Source organism: Oculina patagonica, chromosome 7, assembly GCF_052425735.1.
Source record: "Oculina patagonica isolate OP01 chromosome 7, crgOcupat, whole genome shotgun sequence".
Classification (NCBI taxonomy): Eukaryota; Metazoa; Cnidaria; class Anthozoa; order Scleractinia; family Oculinidae; genus Oculina; species Oculina patagonica.
Genome location: NC_135764.1, coordinates 8972849 through 8992914, shown reverse-complemented (window position 1 = coordinate 8992914; position 20066 = coordinate 8972849). Strand labels below are relative to the sequence as shown.

The following is a 20066-nucleotide window of genomic DNA, read 5'->3' as shown; positions in this document are numbered from 1 at the left end:
GGTTTGCTACTCTTGAAAAATATCGAAAGGCGTTTTTAGAATTGTACTATATGTTGCCTTTAACATACAGCATTGCGTTGTAAATGTAGTTCATTCGCTTCAAAACAGGGATTCGTAATTCGTTTACAGTATGTAGCTGAGATGTACAATGTAGTACACTACTGATAGACAGTGTCTCAATGCTGTATATTAATCAATTAAGATGCAGTTACAACACGAGTGTGCAAATTAAATCTGTTTTTAGTGAGGTCATAAGAGTGACGTCATCGTGGTGACCTCTGTAATACGGTCACCTCTCTAATAAGAACACTTTGCTCTGTCCATTCGGTGTGAGAGGTTCAACGGATTTACATCGCGGAGACTGTCGAGCCATCTCTACCGTAACTCTCTTTAGATATCCGCAGGTGAAAGGTGAGCATTGTTTAACTTGATTTATTATCTAACTAAACTTAGTGGAGTACAAATAACACGCGAAATGGGTGCAGTTATATTTTACGATATTGGAACACGACAAGACCGGTTTGGTTGTAAACAGACTTCGTTTAGTCATTGTTTTCTCCGTTCGCGCGGAAGATTTAAATACTAACGGTGGAAATGTCAGGTTTTCGAGATAAGGGTTTCATACGCGACGAGACTATTTTCATGTTTTATGATGCGGCAACAAGGTAAAACTTATAAAGCCACCTGCAATATAAAGCGGCGACCGAGTGGAACAGATTGAGTTGCGTGACGCTAGTGACCAAAATACCTCGGAAAGTAAAACTACTGGGCTTTCCACGTGCGCCGCGAATATCACATGTTCTGTTGCATTTTGCAATATTGTTAAAACAATATAGGGCCCGGACGCACTGGACTGACAAAATGTGTTTGGCTCTACCAAAAGTCTCGACAAATTTTGTCTCTACCAAATTTTGAATTTGGCAATCGTGGACGCACTTGAAAACACCAAATTTTTTGATAACCACAAAGTGTCAATCATGTTAAAACTGTACACCTTCGATAACTTTCCGTTCGATGAAAAGAGTCTTACGTTCCGGCCGATAAGAGCCGTATTTATCGCTTTTAGTACAATTCAATAGTCTTGGCTCGCCGCGCTTTCGTTTTGATCAGCACATTGCAGACAAATATTTTCTGGCAAAGCGACGCGAACATAACATTTCGTTGGAGTGTTTTCCTCCGCCATGAGCTCCGAGTGTAAAATTGACTACATATCGAAAGCGCGAAAATGAGCGGCGTTTTCCTCCAAAAGCCATTACTTGCGAAAAGAAATTTTGACAGCTTGACAGTTAAGCGAACGACTTATAGTAAGTCTAGACAGTTTTGACACCCTGCCGTCTCGGAGAATTTCGCGCCAAAATCACGTCATTTGATGCGTTCTCCTGCAGGGGAAACAAGTCGGGCTCTCGCGTAGACTTTCTAAAAGTCGTTCGCTTTTTCATTTCCGAGCTCAATTGTCGAGAAAAAAATAAAATATTTTGGCAGACAACTGCCTTTAAAAGCGAGATAAAATATACTTGTTTGACGTTTTCTTTAAGATTAAGTCGTGTTAATTGAAAAATCTGTCAGTTTTGACGCTTGACAAAAATTTGTCCTGCTCCGAGGCAGGACGACGGCGCCTTTGAAGTTTGGTAAGGCTTGACAAAATTTGGTAGATCTGAAAATCACCGGGCGCACTTGTCTTACGGAACTGGTGACAGATTTTTTCGCAAAATAAACAAACATTTGCCCAGTGCGTCCGGACCCATAATAATTAATAGCATTACACCGGACATTAGTGGTGGCGAACGGGTAACTGAAAAAATAGTTGGTTTCCAAAACTTTTGATCTGATCTCGAAATTTCGGAAGCCTTTGCGATGAGTCACAAAGTCTCGGTGTGTTCATCGCAAACAGTTGGCCGTAAGGGCTCGAAATTTCGGATCTAGGTTTTATTTAGTAGTTTTAGTGGAAGGGGGGTGTCGGTGGGGGAATCACTTCAAGTTTTCTCACCCCTTGAGTCGTAACTTAACCAAAAGGGAGACAAGTATTAATATTTTTTTTCTATTTACGAATGAATGTTACACTGTAGCGTTCGTTTTTAGCGAGTTAGCATCACACGCCGTAACTGCGAACATTCGATGGTTAAACATGCTCTAGGTATTTGAAATTGCAAAACTTGAAACTAATGTAACCCAAAATTTGCTACCTAAAAACGACATCAATCCATTTGCGTGTTTTTCGAACGATGCAGAGCTTTAAAATATTGGCATGCATCGCAATACTTCAAAGGAACCAGTCGATCGAGAAAGATCGAACGGCGAAACCCCAGCGGCGTTCGTCGATCCACTCCAGTGATCAAGCCAATAGAAACTTAGGTCATGCTGCCTCGAACAGCTAATCAAAACAATTTTAATTGCTAAATATTTTCAAGTGTCTGCGGCGAAAAAATTCCTTCGAACATAATGTGATTTTAATAGTCCGTTTGGCAGATACGGCGACCATATTTATTTTGCCTCCGGGGCATCCTTTAATGCTATTGAAATGATTTATTCTGTTATTGTGATAATTCTGCAATTACCATAATAAAAAAAATCATTTTATTAAATATTCGAATAACGCCGCTTTATTCGATTGACGAAATTTCAGTGGGCATTATTTTTTAAATAAACCCATGAAATAGATAGTGGGAAAGTACACGTTACTTCTTCGTATTACCTTATTATAGGAATATAACGAGGCATTTTAACGACGCGAACAAAATTGACGCGTAATAAAATTAACGCGAATTTAAGAAAAGTTCTGGTTAAATGCTTATAGTAAACGTGTTTATATTAATTAACATCAATAAAATTAACGCGAATTTTTGAAATTCGCGTTAATAACATGTATCGTTAATTTCCTATAATAAGGTAACTCTTATTAGTGTCGTTAGTATATACCACACAAGTGAATAGTGCTGAGCACTGATTGGTTAACTCAGAGGTGATTAGCAAAGTACTAATCACCTCTGAACAGCTAAAGAGAAACAAACTGCCTTTGCGTGTCTCTTTTTTCGACGTTTTTGCTTGTTTACAAGCTAAAATGGTAGAATAGGGGTTATGTAGACAAGATTTGGAACCACATATTTGTAAACTCTCAAGGGACTTTTTTAATTTCTCAAGGGACTGTTTTAATTTCTCAAGGGATTACTTTCCGCTGTGGGTGATCACTTGCGATCTTGTGGAAAAAACGTGACTTGTCACATTTACAAACGTTATATAACAATTTTAAAAGTGACATGTCAGCTTTCTTATCTCAACGCACGTGTGTCTGAAATTAAGGCGATCTATAAAAAGCGTCGCACAAACAATGGATTGCGTAACTAAAACACGAATAAATAATCACTAGCACTTACATCGTTTAAAAATTACAAACGTCAAAAATAAACCATACCAAAAAACTCGCTCTTTTCAAAGATATTATTAAAGTTAAAAGAACTGTAAGAGATGGGGGCTTCTTTTAGCTTTTAGAGACCACGCGTTGAGCCGTTGACAGCAATGTTGCATGAATCGGCTTTACAACATGCGATCGTATCTACGCAGTTCGAGTGGAATTTCAGTCAAAGACAGCAAAATTCTTTCGTATTTCATCTTCAAATATAATTCGAAAGCATTCACTGTATATATGGCTTTTGTTTAATCCTGGGTCTTGATATCCGACCCTCGCAGAGCCTAGACAAAACGCAGCTTGAGTGTAACGATTTGTTTACGCCGCAATTATATGCGCAATGTTTTCTCCGACAGTAGTCGGAAATATCCGTATTTTTTTTCGTGCTTTTTCGTGGAGCAATCGTAACGATACGGCCTTGAACACATTGAACAGCGGTCTACCTATAACAATTCAAATATGGCGTCGCAAAAACAAAGCGTCGAACGCATATTTTGCTGTTTCATTTGCTAATTTCGCTGCCGTAATCGACTGCCTCGAAAGGTCCTTGCAATTTTAAAGTATAGAATTGTCAGATCTCGGTGAAATTTGCACTGTTTATTTGTGTAATGTTAAGGAATATGTGTATAAATACCCGGCGCGGACGAGCCATTTTTGACAAAATTATATGGCTGCATTTCCTCCGCGAAGATAGGAAATTGTTAAACTAAACTACAAAGAAACTGTAATGATAAGTTCGAAGAACAATGCACAGGATAAACCTTCGACTCATACTTCATGCAAAAACGTCGATATCTCGAAGAGACTTTGATTTTTTTTTTTCTAGCATTCTCCTCCACCTGTAGGGTTGCCTTGGAAATCCCCTCCGTCCTTCCCAAGAGTCTGTACGGGTGGGCGGGTACGCATACACTGACGGTAGAACCAAAATTTCTCGTGTTGACGAGTTATGAGCCAGAGCTCCGCTATAAATGGTGGTTACAAATCTGTGAAAAAATAATTAAAGGTCGAAGACAGCAAAGTCAAAACGGACTGTTCACTACGCCGTCAGTAAATTAAAATTTCTTTTTGTACTAAAAATAGCTGTTTAAAGGTGAACGTATCACGATATTGTCATGATATTAAAGAGACATCGACCAAATGACCGCTGGCGACAAAGTCGCTCGGACCAAGATATGTTAAGAATGTTTAGCTTCGTTTTTCGAAAACGTTCAGTGAAACATAAGGTTCAAATTAATGTACCTTTTACTGTGTAGCTTAGAATGTGAAAATGTTGCCGGTTTCGTGCAAATTGCTTAAGAAATGCAATATTAACTAACCGAGAGTGCTTTATATTAATTGAATTGTCAAGGTCAAACTTTACCATATCAAGTGTTTCAAAAATCTCGATGACGTCACAGACGTTCTAGACGCTTTTTTCCCGAGATTGCATTTGGTTTGTTAGTTTATTTACAATTACGTTTTACATCTTAGTGTAGATTGATAAGAAAAGTAATGTAATTATTATTACATTCTTCACAGAGGTTGAATATACTAAAACTGGAAATTCAAAATGGCTGGAGGGTGTACCGTCAATGAACGAGAGACTTGGACTTCAAAGTTTGATTTCATTCTCGCCTTGATGGGGTTTTCTATCGGCCTTGGAAACATATGGCGGTTTCCCTACCTGTGTTTCAAGAATGGCGGAGGTAAGGTTTTGCAATAAGTTCTCAGTTTTGTTTTGAGTTGAGTTACCTTAAAATTCCTGTAATAAGCCCTTCCGCTTATAAGCCCCCCTGGTTATAGGCCCAACTACCTCGAAACAAAAAAATACATCCGGTTATAAGCCCCCCCTCTGCTGGATGACAGTACTGAAGAGGGCTAAATGTTGCTTTATTATGCTTCTTAACCTAAAACCTATTTCGATCGACACTACCGTGGCTCGTTTCGAAACTTTTTTTCATTCCGCTTATAAGCCTCCCCGGATATAAGCCCCTCCGTTTATAAGCCCACCCAAAACCCCCTTACGAAGTTGTATAAGCCCAGGGCTTATAACCGGAATTTTTCGGTATAGTTCGATTCGGAAAGCGTTCTGCGGCGAGGAACTGCAGACTGTGCCTCGAGTAAACAACTTGTGTTTTTACCAATAATAAGCCAATTATTCCCAGATTGTATTTCACTCAAGCTCGGCCGTGGCCAGAACGGCAACAATAACGTCACCAAATATGCTTAACAACGACAACAACCCCTCTTTACTAACCCTTTTAGTTTCTTCTTAAACAAAGCAATGCAGCTTTGAAAAAAAAGAACAAACAAAACGAACAAAGAAGGCTACCGGCATCCCGAATAATTGTCGACAAATAAATATACAATGGCGAAGCGCGAGAGCTCTAAAAATAGAATGCAAATGAATATAACCCCAACGAGGCTCAGAAAACATCAACGTGCTCTGAGAGAAGTAAAAGGAATCTAGGCGAAGTTTTCGTTTTATGAAAGTGTTTTAGGAACACCGCCTTTTTTAAAAAGTGTTTTAGAAAAATCGTCCACCATTTCGGTTTGTTCCTCTGAGTCTTTTCTGAGTCGTGACAATCTCGTCCCAGAGGCCCGCGATCCTTCTGGTCTGCGCCAGAAATCGTTGAGTTTCCTGACTGCTGGTCAAGGAGAACGCAGGCTCTGGGAACGAGATTGGAGTCGTGAGGTCACTCGCGCGCTTCGCAATTGGTTTGCGCGTGCGTTTACTAGTAATAGCTTGGCACATTTCTTTGCCGTCCCCTGAAAAACGCCAATGTCACGTGGAATGACAAAATTATGTGTAGTTTGGAAAACGTGAACCACCGGGTGGCAATTTTTTTCAGATTTTAAGTTTGCACTGAGCTGATTCGTTAACATCCATGGCTAGAGGAAGTACTTGCACGACAAATACACTCATTAGATCTAGATAATCAGGCACAAATCTTAAGTGATATACTCAATAATTGATTTTTTTGTCGATTTGTTACCGATAAGGTTGCTAAAACTCTCTGCCTTCTGTGATTGTTCGTTCCACGACTTACATCTTGACACATCTGCACGTTTTTTTTCTTTTGTTTTTCTTTTTTTTAGATGACTTTGAACACAACGTACCCCCTTTATTTAATTTAATGGGCTTAAACATTTTATTAACGTTATTTTAATTTAATTAACATTTCCAGGTTGTTTCCTCATCCCATACTTGATTTGCCTGGTAGTGGCCGGCGTCCCGGTTTTGGTTATGGAAATTGGTTTGGGACAGTACATGAGTCAAGGTGGAATCACTGCATGGAAAATTTGTCCTCTTTTTCAAGGTACGAATGGGTAAAGATAATAGTATTGTCAGGGCGGGTCAAGAAAATTCAGAAATAGGGAGCCGAAGAAACTGTGGCGAGATCGCAAGATGGGGTGATCTTCTTTGTTGAGGCACTCGAAGAATTTTCGGAATTATTTCATCCAATCAAAACCTTGCGCGAGGGCTTACGAGTAATCCGAAAGCAATCGCGCGTGCAAATACGTCATGTTGCTTAGCAACTTCTGGGACGAAAACCGCGAGCTCAGTCACTTCTTGGAGAAATGATGTCGCCATCAACTGGCACTTGTTCCCCCGACTTGGATGGGGAACCTAAATGGGGAAAAATTACGTCGAATTTATCCCCAGGTCGTTTTAAAGTGTACGAAAATAGGGGTTTCAAGAACCAAGCGAAGCACCCCAACCCAAACCTTTCCAAGTGCCCCCTCCCCTCCCCCCCCCCCCCCCCCCCCGATACGTGGCTTGCTTATCTGCGTTTTTGTATTTTTTCCTTATCAGGTATTGGTTATGCAGGCGTGCTGGTAATGCAGTACATAAATATCTACTATACCGTGATTCTTGGCTGGGCCGTGTATTACATGTTTGCGTCATTCCAGTCAACACTTCCATGGTCACATTGTGGAAATGAATGGAACACTCCAAACTGCGTAGATAACAGTGGCAGTCCTAACGGGATGCAAACAAATCGCTCGGTAACAAATGGCACCATCCTCGCAAACGTGACAGCAAAGGTGTCAGCAAGCCAGGAATACTGGGAGTAAGTAATTTTTAATTGACGATTGAAAGGCGCAGTAAAATAGCTTCATTCACACGCTTCTTTGCTATATCCATTTTTTTATTGGTTAGTTTAAAAGAAAAATGTTTCATTTTTCTTTCTTAAAATAGCTACAGAGTCTTAAGAGTTTCTGGCGGTTTGGATGAACCTGGTGAAGTGAACTGGGACCTAGCTTTGTGCCTTCTGTTCGCTTGGATCATTTGTTACCTGTGCGTGTGCAAAGGAGTCAAGTCCAGCGGCAAGGTGACAGTTGGTGGTGTTTAAAATTATTAATAAGGTGCCTTTAAAACTCATCTGTCTGTCTGTCTATTTATCTGTCTGTCTGTCTGTCTGTCTGTCTGTCTGTCTGTCTGTCTGTCTGTCTGTCTGTCTGGCTGGCTGTCCGTCTTTCTGTGTCATTAACGTCTTCACAGGTTCGTGTGCCATTTGCTTCTCCTTGTGGTGACTCTGTTTTACACATTTTTTCCAGGTAGTGTACTTTACTGCTACAGCTCCTTACTTTTTACTGACGGCAATCTTGATCCGTGGCGTGACTTTGCCAGGAGCCTCTGAAGGAATTAAGTTTTATCTTACTCCTGACCTCTCAAGGCTTTCTGATGGCCAGGTATTCATACCTTCTTTCCACATTTTGAAAAGTACTTTTCAATAAAACTAAAACTCTATTTTTAGGAAACATGTTTGCACTATTCGAAGAAGCCTTTTAACGTACCGATAGTGCGAAACAAACAACAGTAAACGTTTAATTTCCGCTAAAGTGTTTAGTAGAAATTTAGGACCGCTTCGTTAGGCAACGCCTCCACGTAAGGAGCACGGTGTGACCAACTAAGAAGCTAAGAAGCTATTTGTATTTTATTTTATTATATTTTATGTTGCATACGCATCAGCGTACTGCTTTTGCTGAACGTACAGGCTCACTTTTCGCTCGCTGGTTCCCCGCCGCCTCGCTTCGCTCGCCGACTCGTTCAAGCGGCTTCACTGCTCGTGAAGGTGATCCTAGGGTGAGCGTGCTCACAGGCTACTAAACGTTTAGAATACCTGACAGTCAACTGTTGTGGATGAAGTCGGAGGTTAATTCACAGAATTTTGATGATACATTTAGGTATGGATCGATGCCGGTACCCAAGTGTTTTTCTCATATTCCATCGGCATGGGCACCATGACAGCCCTTGGCAGCTACAACAAATTTAAGAACAACTTTTACAGGTATTTAGAATAACAATACGTGCTTTTATACAGTGAAGACGAGAAATAACCAAGTCTCATAACGACTGCATATGCGTATCTGAGGTAATACGAAGATCACCGAAGCTCACCAGAAGACTCCAGAAAATTGCTGAAGACATTCGACATTTGCTGAAGACTCCCACTCGAAGATTTTTAAAAATGTTTGAAGGAAACCCAAACTCTTTTCAAGATTATTGAATGTTGCGGAAGATTTGGAATAAATAAGAAGTAACTTGAATTTTTTGTATGTGCTTATGCATTCCAAATTGCATTTGCATGATGTAATTATGTAGACGAAATTGGATTTGCAAACTCAGACTCTGTCGACTTTAAGCTTAGAGAAGACAACTTTAAAGAACAATTCGATTAAAGATTACTTGATTTCGCCGCAAATCCATATTCTAAGGTGCATTGGTTGAAGTCAATTTGTAACCAATCTTTTCTCTCATCGTAGGGATTCCATATTATTTACACTCTGCAACAGCGGGACGAGTTTCTATGGCGGATTTCTGATCTTTTCAGTGTTGGGATTTATGGCAAAAAATCAAGGTGTAGACGTAAAAGACGTAGCAAAGTCAGGTAAGAAGAACACTTGTCAGTTAACGTCTATCAAACCGCTACAGAAAAACGCCCCTGCTCGTGTAGCCCCAATGGTTATTCCCATATAACAGAAAACCCGACATCTGGGGGTCGCGTAAGTGAGCGTCACTCACTCACTCATGCCCATTACGCCTAAGTGGCATGTAGGGCAGAAACGTGCTCCCTCCACATCTGGCGGTCCCTTGCCATGAACTTGATGCCCTCCCAGGTCTTCCCCATCTCCTTTATTTCCTTATCAACCGTCCGTCACCATGTGATCTTTGGGCGACCTCTCTTTCGTTTCCCTTCTGGCGTCCAGTGTAGGGCGTTTTTTGCAATGGAGCTATCCTGGCGAGCGACGTGGCCAATCCACATATCCAGCGTCTCCTCATCAAGATGGTAGCCATTGCTTCTACCGGTCCTCCAGGTTTGGGGGTTTTGCACAGGGCTAACAACCCTGTCATGTAAAAAGCCTTTGTTACGGAAAAAGCAACGTGTAAGTGGGCGTACATACCTATATAACCTTTAGGTAGCGACAGTATATCCAGGTGAAGGTGTGTGCCATTGGACAAAGTTTCAAGGTTTTTTTTTCCAGTAACACAAATGATTCTCTCACAGGTCCAGGACTTGCTTTCATCGTTTATCCAGAAGCGGTTGCTCAAATGCCTTTAGCTCCACTGTGGTCTGCTTTGTTTTTCTTTATGCTGATCCTGCTTGGTCTTGACAGTGAGGTGAATAGCAAACATGATTCCACAAAACGCATCAAAGAACAGGGAAAACTTAGAAGGTTGCAGTAAAAAAAGTTTTGTATCAAGAGACACATGGCATATCGAGGTTTCGGAAGGAGGGAGGAGGGGGAAGGGTATAAATCCAATTTCCCAGCCTATATTTTGCCCCGAATCCCAGTCCCATACCAATTTTTCGATTTGTGATTCCCAGTTCCAGTGACATAAATCCCATTTTCTCAGTGGCGAATTGAAAAATAGGCAAATCCCAGTTCCCATTTTACCCTTAAGGCGCCTCCATATAGGCAGTCAACTGTACTAGTCTGATCGAAAAGTATGTTCTCATGCATAATAGCCTTACATTGTTTCCTTTATTTTATGATATTGATTTTTATTTCTTTGTGCATCAAGTTTGTAGGTATCGAAGGCGTTGTGACAGGCGTTGTTGATCTGTTTCCACATCATCTGAGACGTGGATACCGCAAGGAAATGTTCACCGCCTTTGTCTGTGCCATCTGGTTCCTCATTGGGTTGTCAATGGTTACTGAGGTACAAAACTTTCCATGCTTTGCATTTACAACAGGATTGGATTACAGTTGACTTGATTTCACTTCACATTCTATCCGAAGTTCTGTTTTATTTGTTATTTGTCATTTTTCTTCCTTACACGGGGGTATTAGTATGCGGTCGAGCCAAGTGGTCCATTTGGCCGGAGCTTATCCCGGTTTCCATAGCATAAAGCGACTAGGAACATATCTACTCCCCCTTGAATGGGATGCTAGTCCATCACAGAGTTACCTCCAGCAGTAAATTCGCCGGTACTCATTTATACACCTGGTTGGAGCTGGGTGAAGAGAGGCACTATAAGAGCAACGCGTCTTGCTCGAGAACACAACGCAGTTCCCTGGCCAGGGCTCGAACCCGGACCGCTCGATCCTAAGTCCAGCGCACTAACCATTAGGCCACTGCGCCTCTCATACACGGGGGCATATAAACTCACCGACTCACAATTGACCTGTATTCCTATGTACGTTGCTCATAGCTTAGTAAGCAAAGCACTGTTTTTTTTTTTTCACCTTCTTTACAATTGTTAAAATGGCAAACACAAGTGTGAGTATCATTTCTTCGATCACATTCAAAATAGCGTCTACTAAAGGCTGAGAACTTCGTCTGAAACAAAATGCCGAGCCTCGTGTGATTGGAGATTTCCGAGGTTCTTTCCAAACAATACTGATAAGAAAAGAAAGAAAAGTCGTTTCGAAGCGCAGGCTAGTAACCCAGGACGCAACAGCTAAACTGTTGAGGAATTGCTCAGGAATATTGCTGGTCCACTTGTATAGATAGTAAATCCAAGACTGGTTACTTCCCGAACATTTTGCTAGGTCACCCCAATGATTTGTCGGTATAGTTTTAATAAACAACTGGTTGGGGAAAAAGATACTGTTAGAGTACTAAAAAACGCAACACAACGGCGCATCAAAGCAGGCCAACAAAGCAGACTACGGTTTCTCTTGCTAGGAACGAATAAACGAAAGAACAAAAACAGACAGACTGACATACAGACATGGTTAACGTCTACAAGAGAAAGACTGCGTTAATAGCCCTTAATAGCCCTATGCATGTTTACGTCATACCGCTTAGTTTCACGACCAAGCTTCGCTTCTGAAGTGCAAACGTGTAATTTCTATCATGAACGAATTCCCAAAGCAGAAAAGATGAAAAGAATACGTATTACGTATACCCACGTGAAAACTGCATAAAGGTGGCGGAAAGTTAGAAATAATTCGCGCAAACGAGGCTTGATGGTCAATTTTGAACATATGACCTTTTATATCATAGATACTGAGATTTTCTCACGAACAAACGATTGCGTACAAATGATACGTAAATGCATTAGCCAATAGGAAAGACGAACGATGAAAACTCACTATTGAAAAAACGTCGTTCGTCCAATCACAAGCGCGAACGGCGAAAACTCACTTGTGAACAACACCGTATCACCATTTTGATTCTTGTCGTAAACACAGGCGACATGGCGGAGACACGTTCAAGGTTTGTTTGTGTCTTTAACGGCTCCACTGAGTCGTTTATAATGCAGAACAGGAAAACCAAAACACTATAAAGAAAACGAAACAAGACGGCCTTGTTGTCACAACGTTTCTTCAAGCAAAAAGAGAAACACGAATCGAGATAATCGAAATTCCTCCTGCCGAGTTAAAATAAACCTTTGAGTAAATTCGCACAAAGGAAGGACAAGAATACGGGCCGTCTTCACTCCGAGGGATTGAAGCGAGTTTTGATTCAGATGATGACTAAGACACTGCAGGTTTGTCCTTGGTTTTGGCAGACTGTTTTCTTGATTTAATTTGTAAAAGTTCGCTCGAGTTCGCGTTGAGTTATTCAGCGTTTACCGCTGTTTTGTTCTGGTAAAACATTGAACTGGAACTTGCAAGATTTGTACAAGTCTTAGTCAGGTTTTCTATCAAAAGTTTTTTCTGTAAAAGTTGTGAGAGTATAAACTGACATCTCATTTCTTGTGCTACTTCATTAAAGATGTGATTTTGAAAGACAAACATGTTTTAGCTATTTTAGTTTATGGCAGATGAATGGGTTTCCTAAACACGCGCGTACTTGATAAAAAGTCGAGCGATTTAATTTGCTTTTCAAAAACCTCAGTATCTATAAAATAAACAAATTACACCATGGAAAATGCTTTGTACGATTTTTATTCACTCGTAGAGATGTATCACAAAACTCACTCGTTCGCTACGCTCACTCGTTCGTTTTTTTCTGATACTACTCAACTCGTGAATAAAAATCGTACGCGCGCATTTTCCATGGAGTAATCTCTATATCATGCATAAGACCTATTACCATTGTAATGACATACTTTTCGTTGTAGGGTGGAATGTACGTCTTCCAATTGTTTGACAGCTACTCTGGAAGCGGATCGGTTCTTTTGTTGGTGGTAATCTGCGAATGTTTGGCTATGGGATGGCTTTATGGTGAGAAAGAGGCGAAGCTATAACAGTCAGTTCTTTTTTTGTCAGTTTTTTATAGCTTACCTCTTATCACGCTTTTTTATTGTTGTAATTTAGATCAAAGATTTTAGTGCAAAGTCTTTTGTTCTAATTTCCAGGGCCTTATTGATAACAGTTCCTTAACACTGATGAGGTCAACCTGGTAAAATGACAATTTTATTAATCTTGATATCAACGATGGCTATAGGTAAAGATTAAATCTTACTTGGCTATTGCTTTGTCAAGAAGGCAATTGTACTATCCGTGCCGGATAAGCTCAGCTTGCAGGGCTTTTAAACCTTTTTCTCGTGTTTTATTTTCAACCATTAAATCCATTATTTTGAGGTTCTTTTGGGTGATAATGCTATGCTACAAATCAAATACTAACTTTGAGAACATCAATAACTCGTTTATCGTGGGAGCGGGAGGTGGGGTTTCCAAAAACAAACTAACAAACAACTGAAACAAACAAAAGCAAACTCAAGAATAGAATACCAAGATCAGTCATATCATATCAGATCAGTCGTTAGGCGTAACTGTTGCGGATATACCCTTCCCTATACTAAAACTCATAAAAAGCCCACTCTATATCAATACCGGAGACAAAGGGGCAGCTAACTGGGGCAGCTAGGGTAGCTAGTTGTCCCGCCTATCGGCACTAGCTGCCCGGACTGGCTGACCCTTGGTCTCTCAAGCTGACCTTTTACATAACTCCAGCCTGAAAAAGGTACCCCTTTCGGGCAGAACCTCCCATATAGTCCACTATAGAGATTTCCCATCTCTCCCTGGGGTATATCTTCAAATGCAAGTAGCTACATGCATTGATGTGTGTTGACATATTAACTGCTTTAAACAGGTCGTCATCGTTTCTATGACAACATGGAAAGCATGCTGGGATTTCGTATCAATCCGTGGATTGGATGGTGCTGGTGTTTCTTTGCACCCATTTTTTGCTCGGTGAGTTTATACGTTTAAATTTAAGAATTCTGGCTAGATGCAAGAGTCATAGATCGAAGAATACCTGGCATTACTATGTAAACATTCAAGATTTTCTTTCAAAAGAAAAACAAACTTTCATGAATTCGAAGGAAAAGACACCGATAAGATAATAATGAAGCTAGCCTGCGTGCAGACCGGTTTCCTACTTCGTACTTTTTACCCTAAAGCTCTCGCAGGATTTAACCTTACATGCTTGGAAGATTTTCAAGTTTTGGACCAATTACGCAATTTGCAAGGACCTCCTGATGAATGTGAGAAAAAAAAATCACCCATGTCCAATACACCCAAACTGGATCGATTCGTCAGGAGAACTTGTCGATTCGACACGAGTCGCACGGCGTCGATCCACATTACCGAAAGTCAAGGGAAGCACAAAATGAAAATATGAACTTTCCTCGTTCTTAAAACGTGCCATCGAACTGGATCGATTCGTCATGAGTACTTGTTACTCGTGTGATTCGACACGAGTCACACGCGTCGATCTGTCATTTAGAAAACTAACAGCATTCTGGCCAACAGGGTGGGTTGAAAATGTTGTCGATTCCACTCGATTCGTTCGATTCGTGTCGATTCCTCGGCCTTGATGTCGACCGGAAATACCGGAAGTCGAGTTGCGCGACACTTAGAAACTAACATCATCTTAGCCAACAGGGTGGGCTGAAAATGTTGACGATTCGACTCGATTCGTTCGATTCGTGTCGATTCGACTGCCTGGATGTCGATTCGTCGTGCCGGATGTCGATTAGCGCAACACTTAGAAACTAACATCATCTTGGCTAACAGGGTGGCTTGAAAATTTCGTCGATTCGACTCGATTCGAGACGATTCGTCGGCATTGGCGTCGATCCGAAATACCGGAAGTCGATTTGCAAATTTACTTGCAGAGTGGTACAAGGCGTGATCTGCCTTGCTATACCCATCACTCAAGTTACGTGGAAAATATTTCAAAAAAAGCGTCGTGCAGTCCTTTTTCTTCTTAAATCCTTCCGTGTAAATTCAACACTGTATTTCGTAACAGAAATCTGTGAGTTGTGCTTCCCTTTTTAAAGGTAGAGAATTGACGAAAAACAATTAATCCTCTTGGTATTGTTGAAGCTTGAATTTTATCTTCTCTCCGTTATGCACTACCTTTTGGATACTAAATATATATTAACGTTCAATATTGCAGTTCATCTTCATCTTTAACCTTGTGACGTATTCACCATTGAAGTATGGTGATTACGTGTATCCAGGCTGGGGTCAGGCGATTGGCTGGCTGCTGACGGCGTCTTCACTGACCTTAATTCCCGCGGTGATGATATACAAACTGTTCAAGACTACTGGAACTATCAAAGAGGTGAACATTTTCATTAATTCCCAAGAGTGATAGACATGCATTTTCTCCTGAGGATGTCAGTACACTTTTATATATATTGACGTCCAATTTTGAGTAGAGGCCGATCGACATATTAAGATAAATCATTCCAAAATGCATTCAAACTTACTTGTCCTTGTTCACGTGGCTGCCATGCGATGGCAACGTTGATTGGATTTGACAAAGGTTGATTCACCCTGTAAATGTATTTGTGATTTTGAAAACAAAACGACAAGAATGAATTACAGTTGTAAATTTATTACTCAAATTTCAGTCTTGTGTACTTTCACAGTACGTTTGAAAGGTTCTTCTGTATAAAGAAAATGGTGCACAGTCTCGAGCAGACATTTTAGGTTTGCATAGTGTCTTGATGAAAGAATAAAATTCACAAAACCAATACTAAAAGAAATATATGGCAGTCAGTAAAGAGAATCAATAGTTGGAGCATGGAAATTCAAAGGATTAAATGAAGCCATAACATCATTCACGTAATGATTTCTGTATGTGAAAGGGTTCCCTCGCGGAACGTCCACAGTTTGTACATCTGTGTTCTGCTTAGCCCCAACAGACGTCATTTGAATGGTCACTCAGTTGTCTTGGTTAGATCTCGTGACCATTCAAGGTAACCGCTGTAAATGACACGAGTTTGTGAGACAATCCCACCGAAAGGGGGAGGGAAAATGGAAGGGCATTTTTCAGCGAGCGCGCTAAAAGGGGGCAGTAAGGAAAGTGGGAGGGGGGGGGGTAAGTGCTGGTGGAGGGTTAACGGGTTAATATCCTATCACTAAATTATTATTCATGTCTCTGTGACGAACTATGCATACTCATAATTAGGTGTTAGAGCGGTTTTCACTTGAGTGTCGAAAGAAATTCGCGTTTGCATTGGGTTTGCATTGTTACGCCCAGTGATTGGTTTAAAACTCTCGCGCCACTTCCTCAGCCAATAAGAAGTAAAACCAAAACCATTCGTGACTCGCTCGCGCACGTTATCCCGCGCTTCGTGCCGGCTACATGTATTTGCCTCGAGTTTTGATTGGCTTACCGGATTGTCTGTGTTCTTTGTGATTGGCTAGAGTGGTTACTTTGGTTTTGGTTTTACGACACTTAATTGAAAACTGCTCTATTATGATTGTTAATATTTTCGTACATGCGCGTGCACATATGCGGTATTTAAGATGTAGTCCTGTAATTTATGCGACTAGCGGTCACTTTCAGAATGTAACGGCTAGCGCTGTTTGTCCCACCCCCGTAATCTTTCGTTACAGTCTTTAAGTGCCAGATTGAAGGTGGATTTCTACTGACGCGCAATTTTTTACGTGCGGTTACGTGCGTAAAAAAATTTAGAGACAATGTATGAATGGCTTGCGTACACGTTTACGCAAATTGTTCATACATTGTCTTTTTTCACGCATGTAAAAATTACGCGTCAGTGGAAAGGCACCATAAGAATCCCGTCTTCCGTCCGCAGACCATGAAACGAAAAACATGGTTAACGAAACACTTGAGATGTACTTATTGGTTTTGTTTTTTTGTTTGACAGCGTTTGAACAAGTTGGTAATACCTGAGTTGAATGAGAAAGAGAAAGATATGAACGAAGACCTCATGAGTGGTTCTAAACAAGCAGAAAAAAATGGCAATGCAGAAATATTTTTAAGTGCATTGTAAATCATGCAAAAACGACTGTTTTTAAGTAAGATCGATTTATTTTAGATCATTTAACATGTATCATCACGCTATAGTTGCAAGTAGGTATAATTTGAAGTGGACAAAATAGCTGGAAATATAGTTGTGAATGTGGGCTAATTGCCCAAGCGACTAAATTCCTGTTTTATAGCGTACGAGCTAATAATTCTGGTGATACCAGGTTTAGAGTAAATTTGCAACATTGCCAAAAATGAATTTCATTGTAGGAAAACCTCAAAAAACAGATTTTCTAAGGTAAATATATCCTTGAAAATGGTCAAGCCGTGACATATGGATGAATGGTTGCCCAACTTATGTATTGTCAAACATATCGAATTTACGGGTGATTGGGAATCACTTCCAAATCAGGGCCTACCCAAAGCGTTGGCGACAGACAAGTACTAGACTAAAATAATCTAAGCTGAAAATCATTTGCCAACATTCATAATCAATCAGTACAATCTTGAAAGACTTTTTCAAAGTATATCATAGATATATTTCTGCTTAAACGTTAAATGTAAAAGAGAGAAAAAAGTTAGAAGAAATGTTAACCTCACCCAGTAATAAAGATACAGTCACTATCTCTTAAACGAAAACTATCGGGGCCGGCTCCAAGTGTCCGTCTTTGCGAGGTGTCCGCCTTATATGAAGTTTAGTTAAGCCTGGTTTTCACTAGCACGCAAGCACAAGCGCAAGCATAAGCGCAATCACGCAAGAAGAACAATTTTTAATCCTTGTTCTTGCGCTTGCCGCAAGCACAAGCACAACCATAAAACTGCAATGCGCTTTTGCTTTTGCTTGAGTCGAAGCCGTTTTCACGGTGAAATAAGAGCTGTTATTCTTGCGCTTGTGCTTGCGCTTGTGCTTGCGTCGCTAGTGAAACCAGGCTTTACAGTAAAATGACTGAAAAAACCAAGGACGGGACCAACACCAGGTGTCCGCCTTATAAAGGTGTCCGTTAAGAGAGATATTACTATTCCCTAATAATGAAGAAGTCCTCAATCACAAAAAAATAGATGAAAGATTCTTGAAAACTAAATAAACATAAGTGCAAGAGCAAAACAATGCAAATTGTCCTAAGACAAATTGGATAGGCCATTTCCGAGTTACCCTTTGTCTCTGTTTCAAAACGAGTCTACATGCGAAACCATTCAAATGAAAATGACTTTGATTTGCATGAAAATGGTCCTGTAGGTGAATCTCATTTTCATATGAATGGTTTCGCACGTAGACTCGTTTTGAAACAGAGGCAAAGGGTAACTAGGACATGGCCTATTTCTTTGTACGTGCAACAAGAAATAAAATGTTTGAAGTTAAAAGTACTTGTATATATGCCAATCTAAATAACCATTAATCTTACGTTTAAAACAGGAAAAGTACAAAATGATGTTAGAGTAACGACCCCTTCCCCTGAATTCTGAATCCTTTGATTTGGTAACTTGGCTCCCTTGAAAATAACAGTGTGAAATAACAGATAATGACCAAGGCCAAACCTTTGCTTTGGTCTGAGGTGAATTCTTCTCAAAAGGAAACCACCTTTTTCGTCGCCGGCTAAATTGTTAAACATTTCCTATGAACAGAACTAACTTAGACCTACTTTTTCCACGTTATGCTTACGGTGCTTTCTATGGCATACTCACAGCCAGTACTGCCGAATTGTTGGGGGTTACACGGGATTCCCTAGCCACAGTGAGGTGGGTGTTGGGGGGGGGGGGGGGGGGATAAGGGGGGTTTTTGGTTTAAATCAGGTTAGGAACAAGGCTTTCAAAAAAGCTGTCTGAACACTGTTGCGCTAAAACTACTAAAAAACGGCTCTATACAAACGTCTTAAATTTCCAAAATCTTTAGCTTTAAAGCCAAATGTAAAGAGAGGGTCTCAATGGGGGTACCTCGATAACACTAAACACTTAATTTTTTTGGCTCCGTAACATGAAACAGTTAAATTTATGGCAATTAAACACTAACAGTAAAAAGGTTCACTGTACCAGTAAATTTTATCCAGAAAGAAACAAAAACGGCTCAAAAAAGGCCAATATTATTATATTATTATAAGTATGTGGAGAAGTTCTGGGCGATCTCGGAAGACTACCGAATTTTTCCGAGGAGTGCCGAAGATTTTCGAAGACTACCGATGACGTTCGAAGACTACCGAGGATTTCCGAGAGGAAATCCGAAATCTTTTTTTAAGTTCGTGAGTGATTTTATCCGATTTTTGAAGAGCAGGAAAGAATTTACAATGCTTAAATTTTTCACGAAAAACAAAACCCTTCAAACACTAACAGTATTTTCTCTGGAAACAGCAAACATTAAAAAATTGGCCAATTCAACAGCAAACACTAAAAATTATGGGCAAATAACACTAAACATTAAACCCATTCAGACCCTCTTAAGACTGTCCCTGAAAAGTTAAGGCTCAGAAGGTTTATACGCTGCTTATGCATTGGGAATTTGATAATTGTTATCCACTGAGTTTCCCAACTAGAAATTTTCTTTCACAGTGCAACTTTTATAAAGTTTTCCTACAAAAGTTTTAGAAAGTTCGAGGCGGCGAAAACTGGAAGTGGCGTATTATTTTAAGGTACATACATACATCCCCTTTATTATTTTCCCAACGTGGGCTTTTCGAAGACAATATGGTACAATACTACAATTAAATACTAATATACTAAAATTAATAATATTACATTCTAATTTAGATAATCACGAATTTAAAAACTCTGCAATTAATTTACGTTTCGATGCTTTTTTAAAAATTGAAATAGTTCTACTGAGTTTTAAAGTAAGGTCCAATGAGTTCTCGACAGATGGTAGGTGTCCTATAATAAAATGTTCTTTGGCCAGTGGCAGTTCTGAATAGAGGAATGTTTAATTGTTGAGAGCTCCTAGTGGTACGCGTGCTTATATCTGCACGTTTGATAAAAATAGAGGTCAAATAGTCGAGAGCACAGCCCGTCATACACTTGAAGGCTAAAGTGGCGCTTTGATAGTAAAGCTGGCCTGATACT

At 40.2% G+C, this 20066-nt stretch overlaps 1 protein-coding gene across 1 annotated transcript; it reads left to right on the top strand.

Annotated features, from left to right (window-relative positions):
- Nucleotides 1–306: 306 nt before the first annotated feature.
- On the top strand, nucleotides 307–18630 carry LOC144659860 (sodium- and chloride-dependent taurine transporter-like). Its single transcript, XM_078520384.1, has 14 exons — nucleotides 307–411; nucleotides 4922–5088; nucleotides 6571–6702; nucleotides 7200–7458; nucleotides 7587–7719; nucleotides 7946–8080; nucleotides 8576–8679; nucleotides 9155–9279; nucleotides 9898–10010; nucleotides 10416–10553; nucleotides 12907–13009; nucleotides 13881–13981; nucleotides 15192–15359; nucleotides 16918–18630. Exons 2-14 carry the CDS (start codon nucleotides 4953–4955, stop codon nucleotides 17041–17043), a joined length of 1773 nt encoding a protein of 590 aa, XP_078376510.1. The 5' UTR covers nucleotides 307–411; nucleotides 4922–4952; the 3' UTR covers nucleotides 17044–18630.
- The last annotated feature ends 1436 nt before the right edge of the window (nucleotides 18631–20066 follow it).

What these genes read in the sequence shown, in the direction of transcription:
- LOC144659860 (XM_078520384.1), top strand. Translation starts at nt 4,953, where the DNA reads ATGGCTGGAGGGTGTACCGTCAATGAACGAGAGACTTGGACTTCAAAG. An exon ending in TGCTTGGTCTTGACAGTGAG is followed by an intron (nt 10,011 to 10,415) that starts GTGAATAGCAAA and finishes TTGTGCATCAAG; the next exon opens with TTTGTAGGTATCGAAGGCGT. An exon ending in GGCTATGGGATGGCTTTATG is followed by an intron (nt 13,010 to 13,880) that starts GTGAGAAAGAGG and finishes TGCTTTAAACAG; the next exon opens with GTCGTCATCGTTTCTATGAC.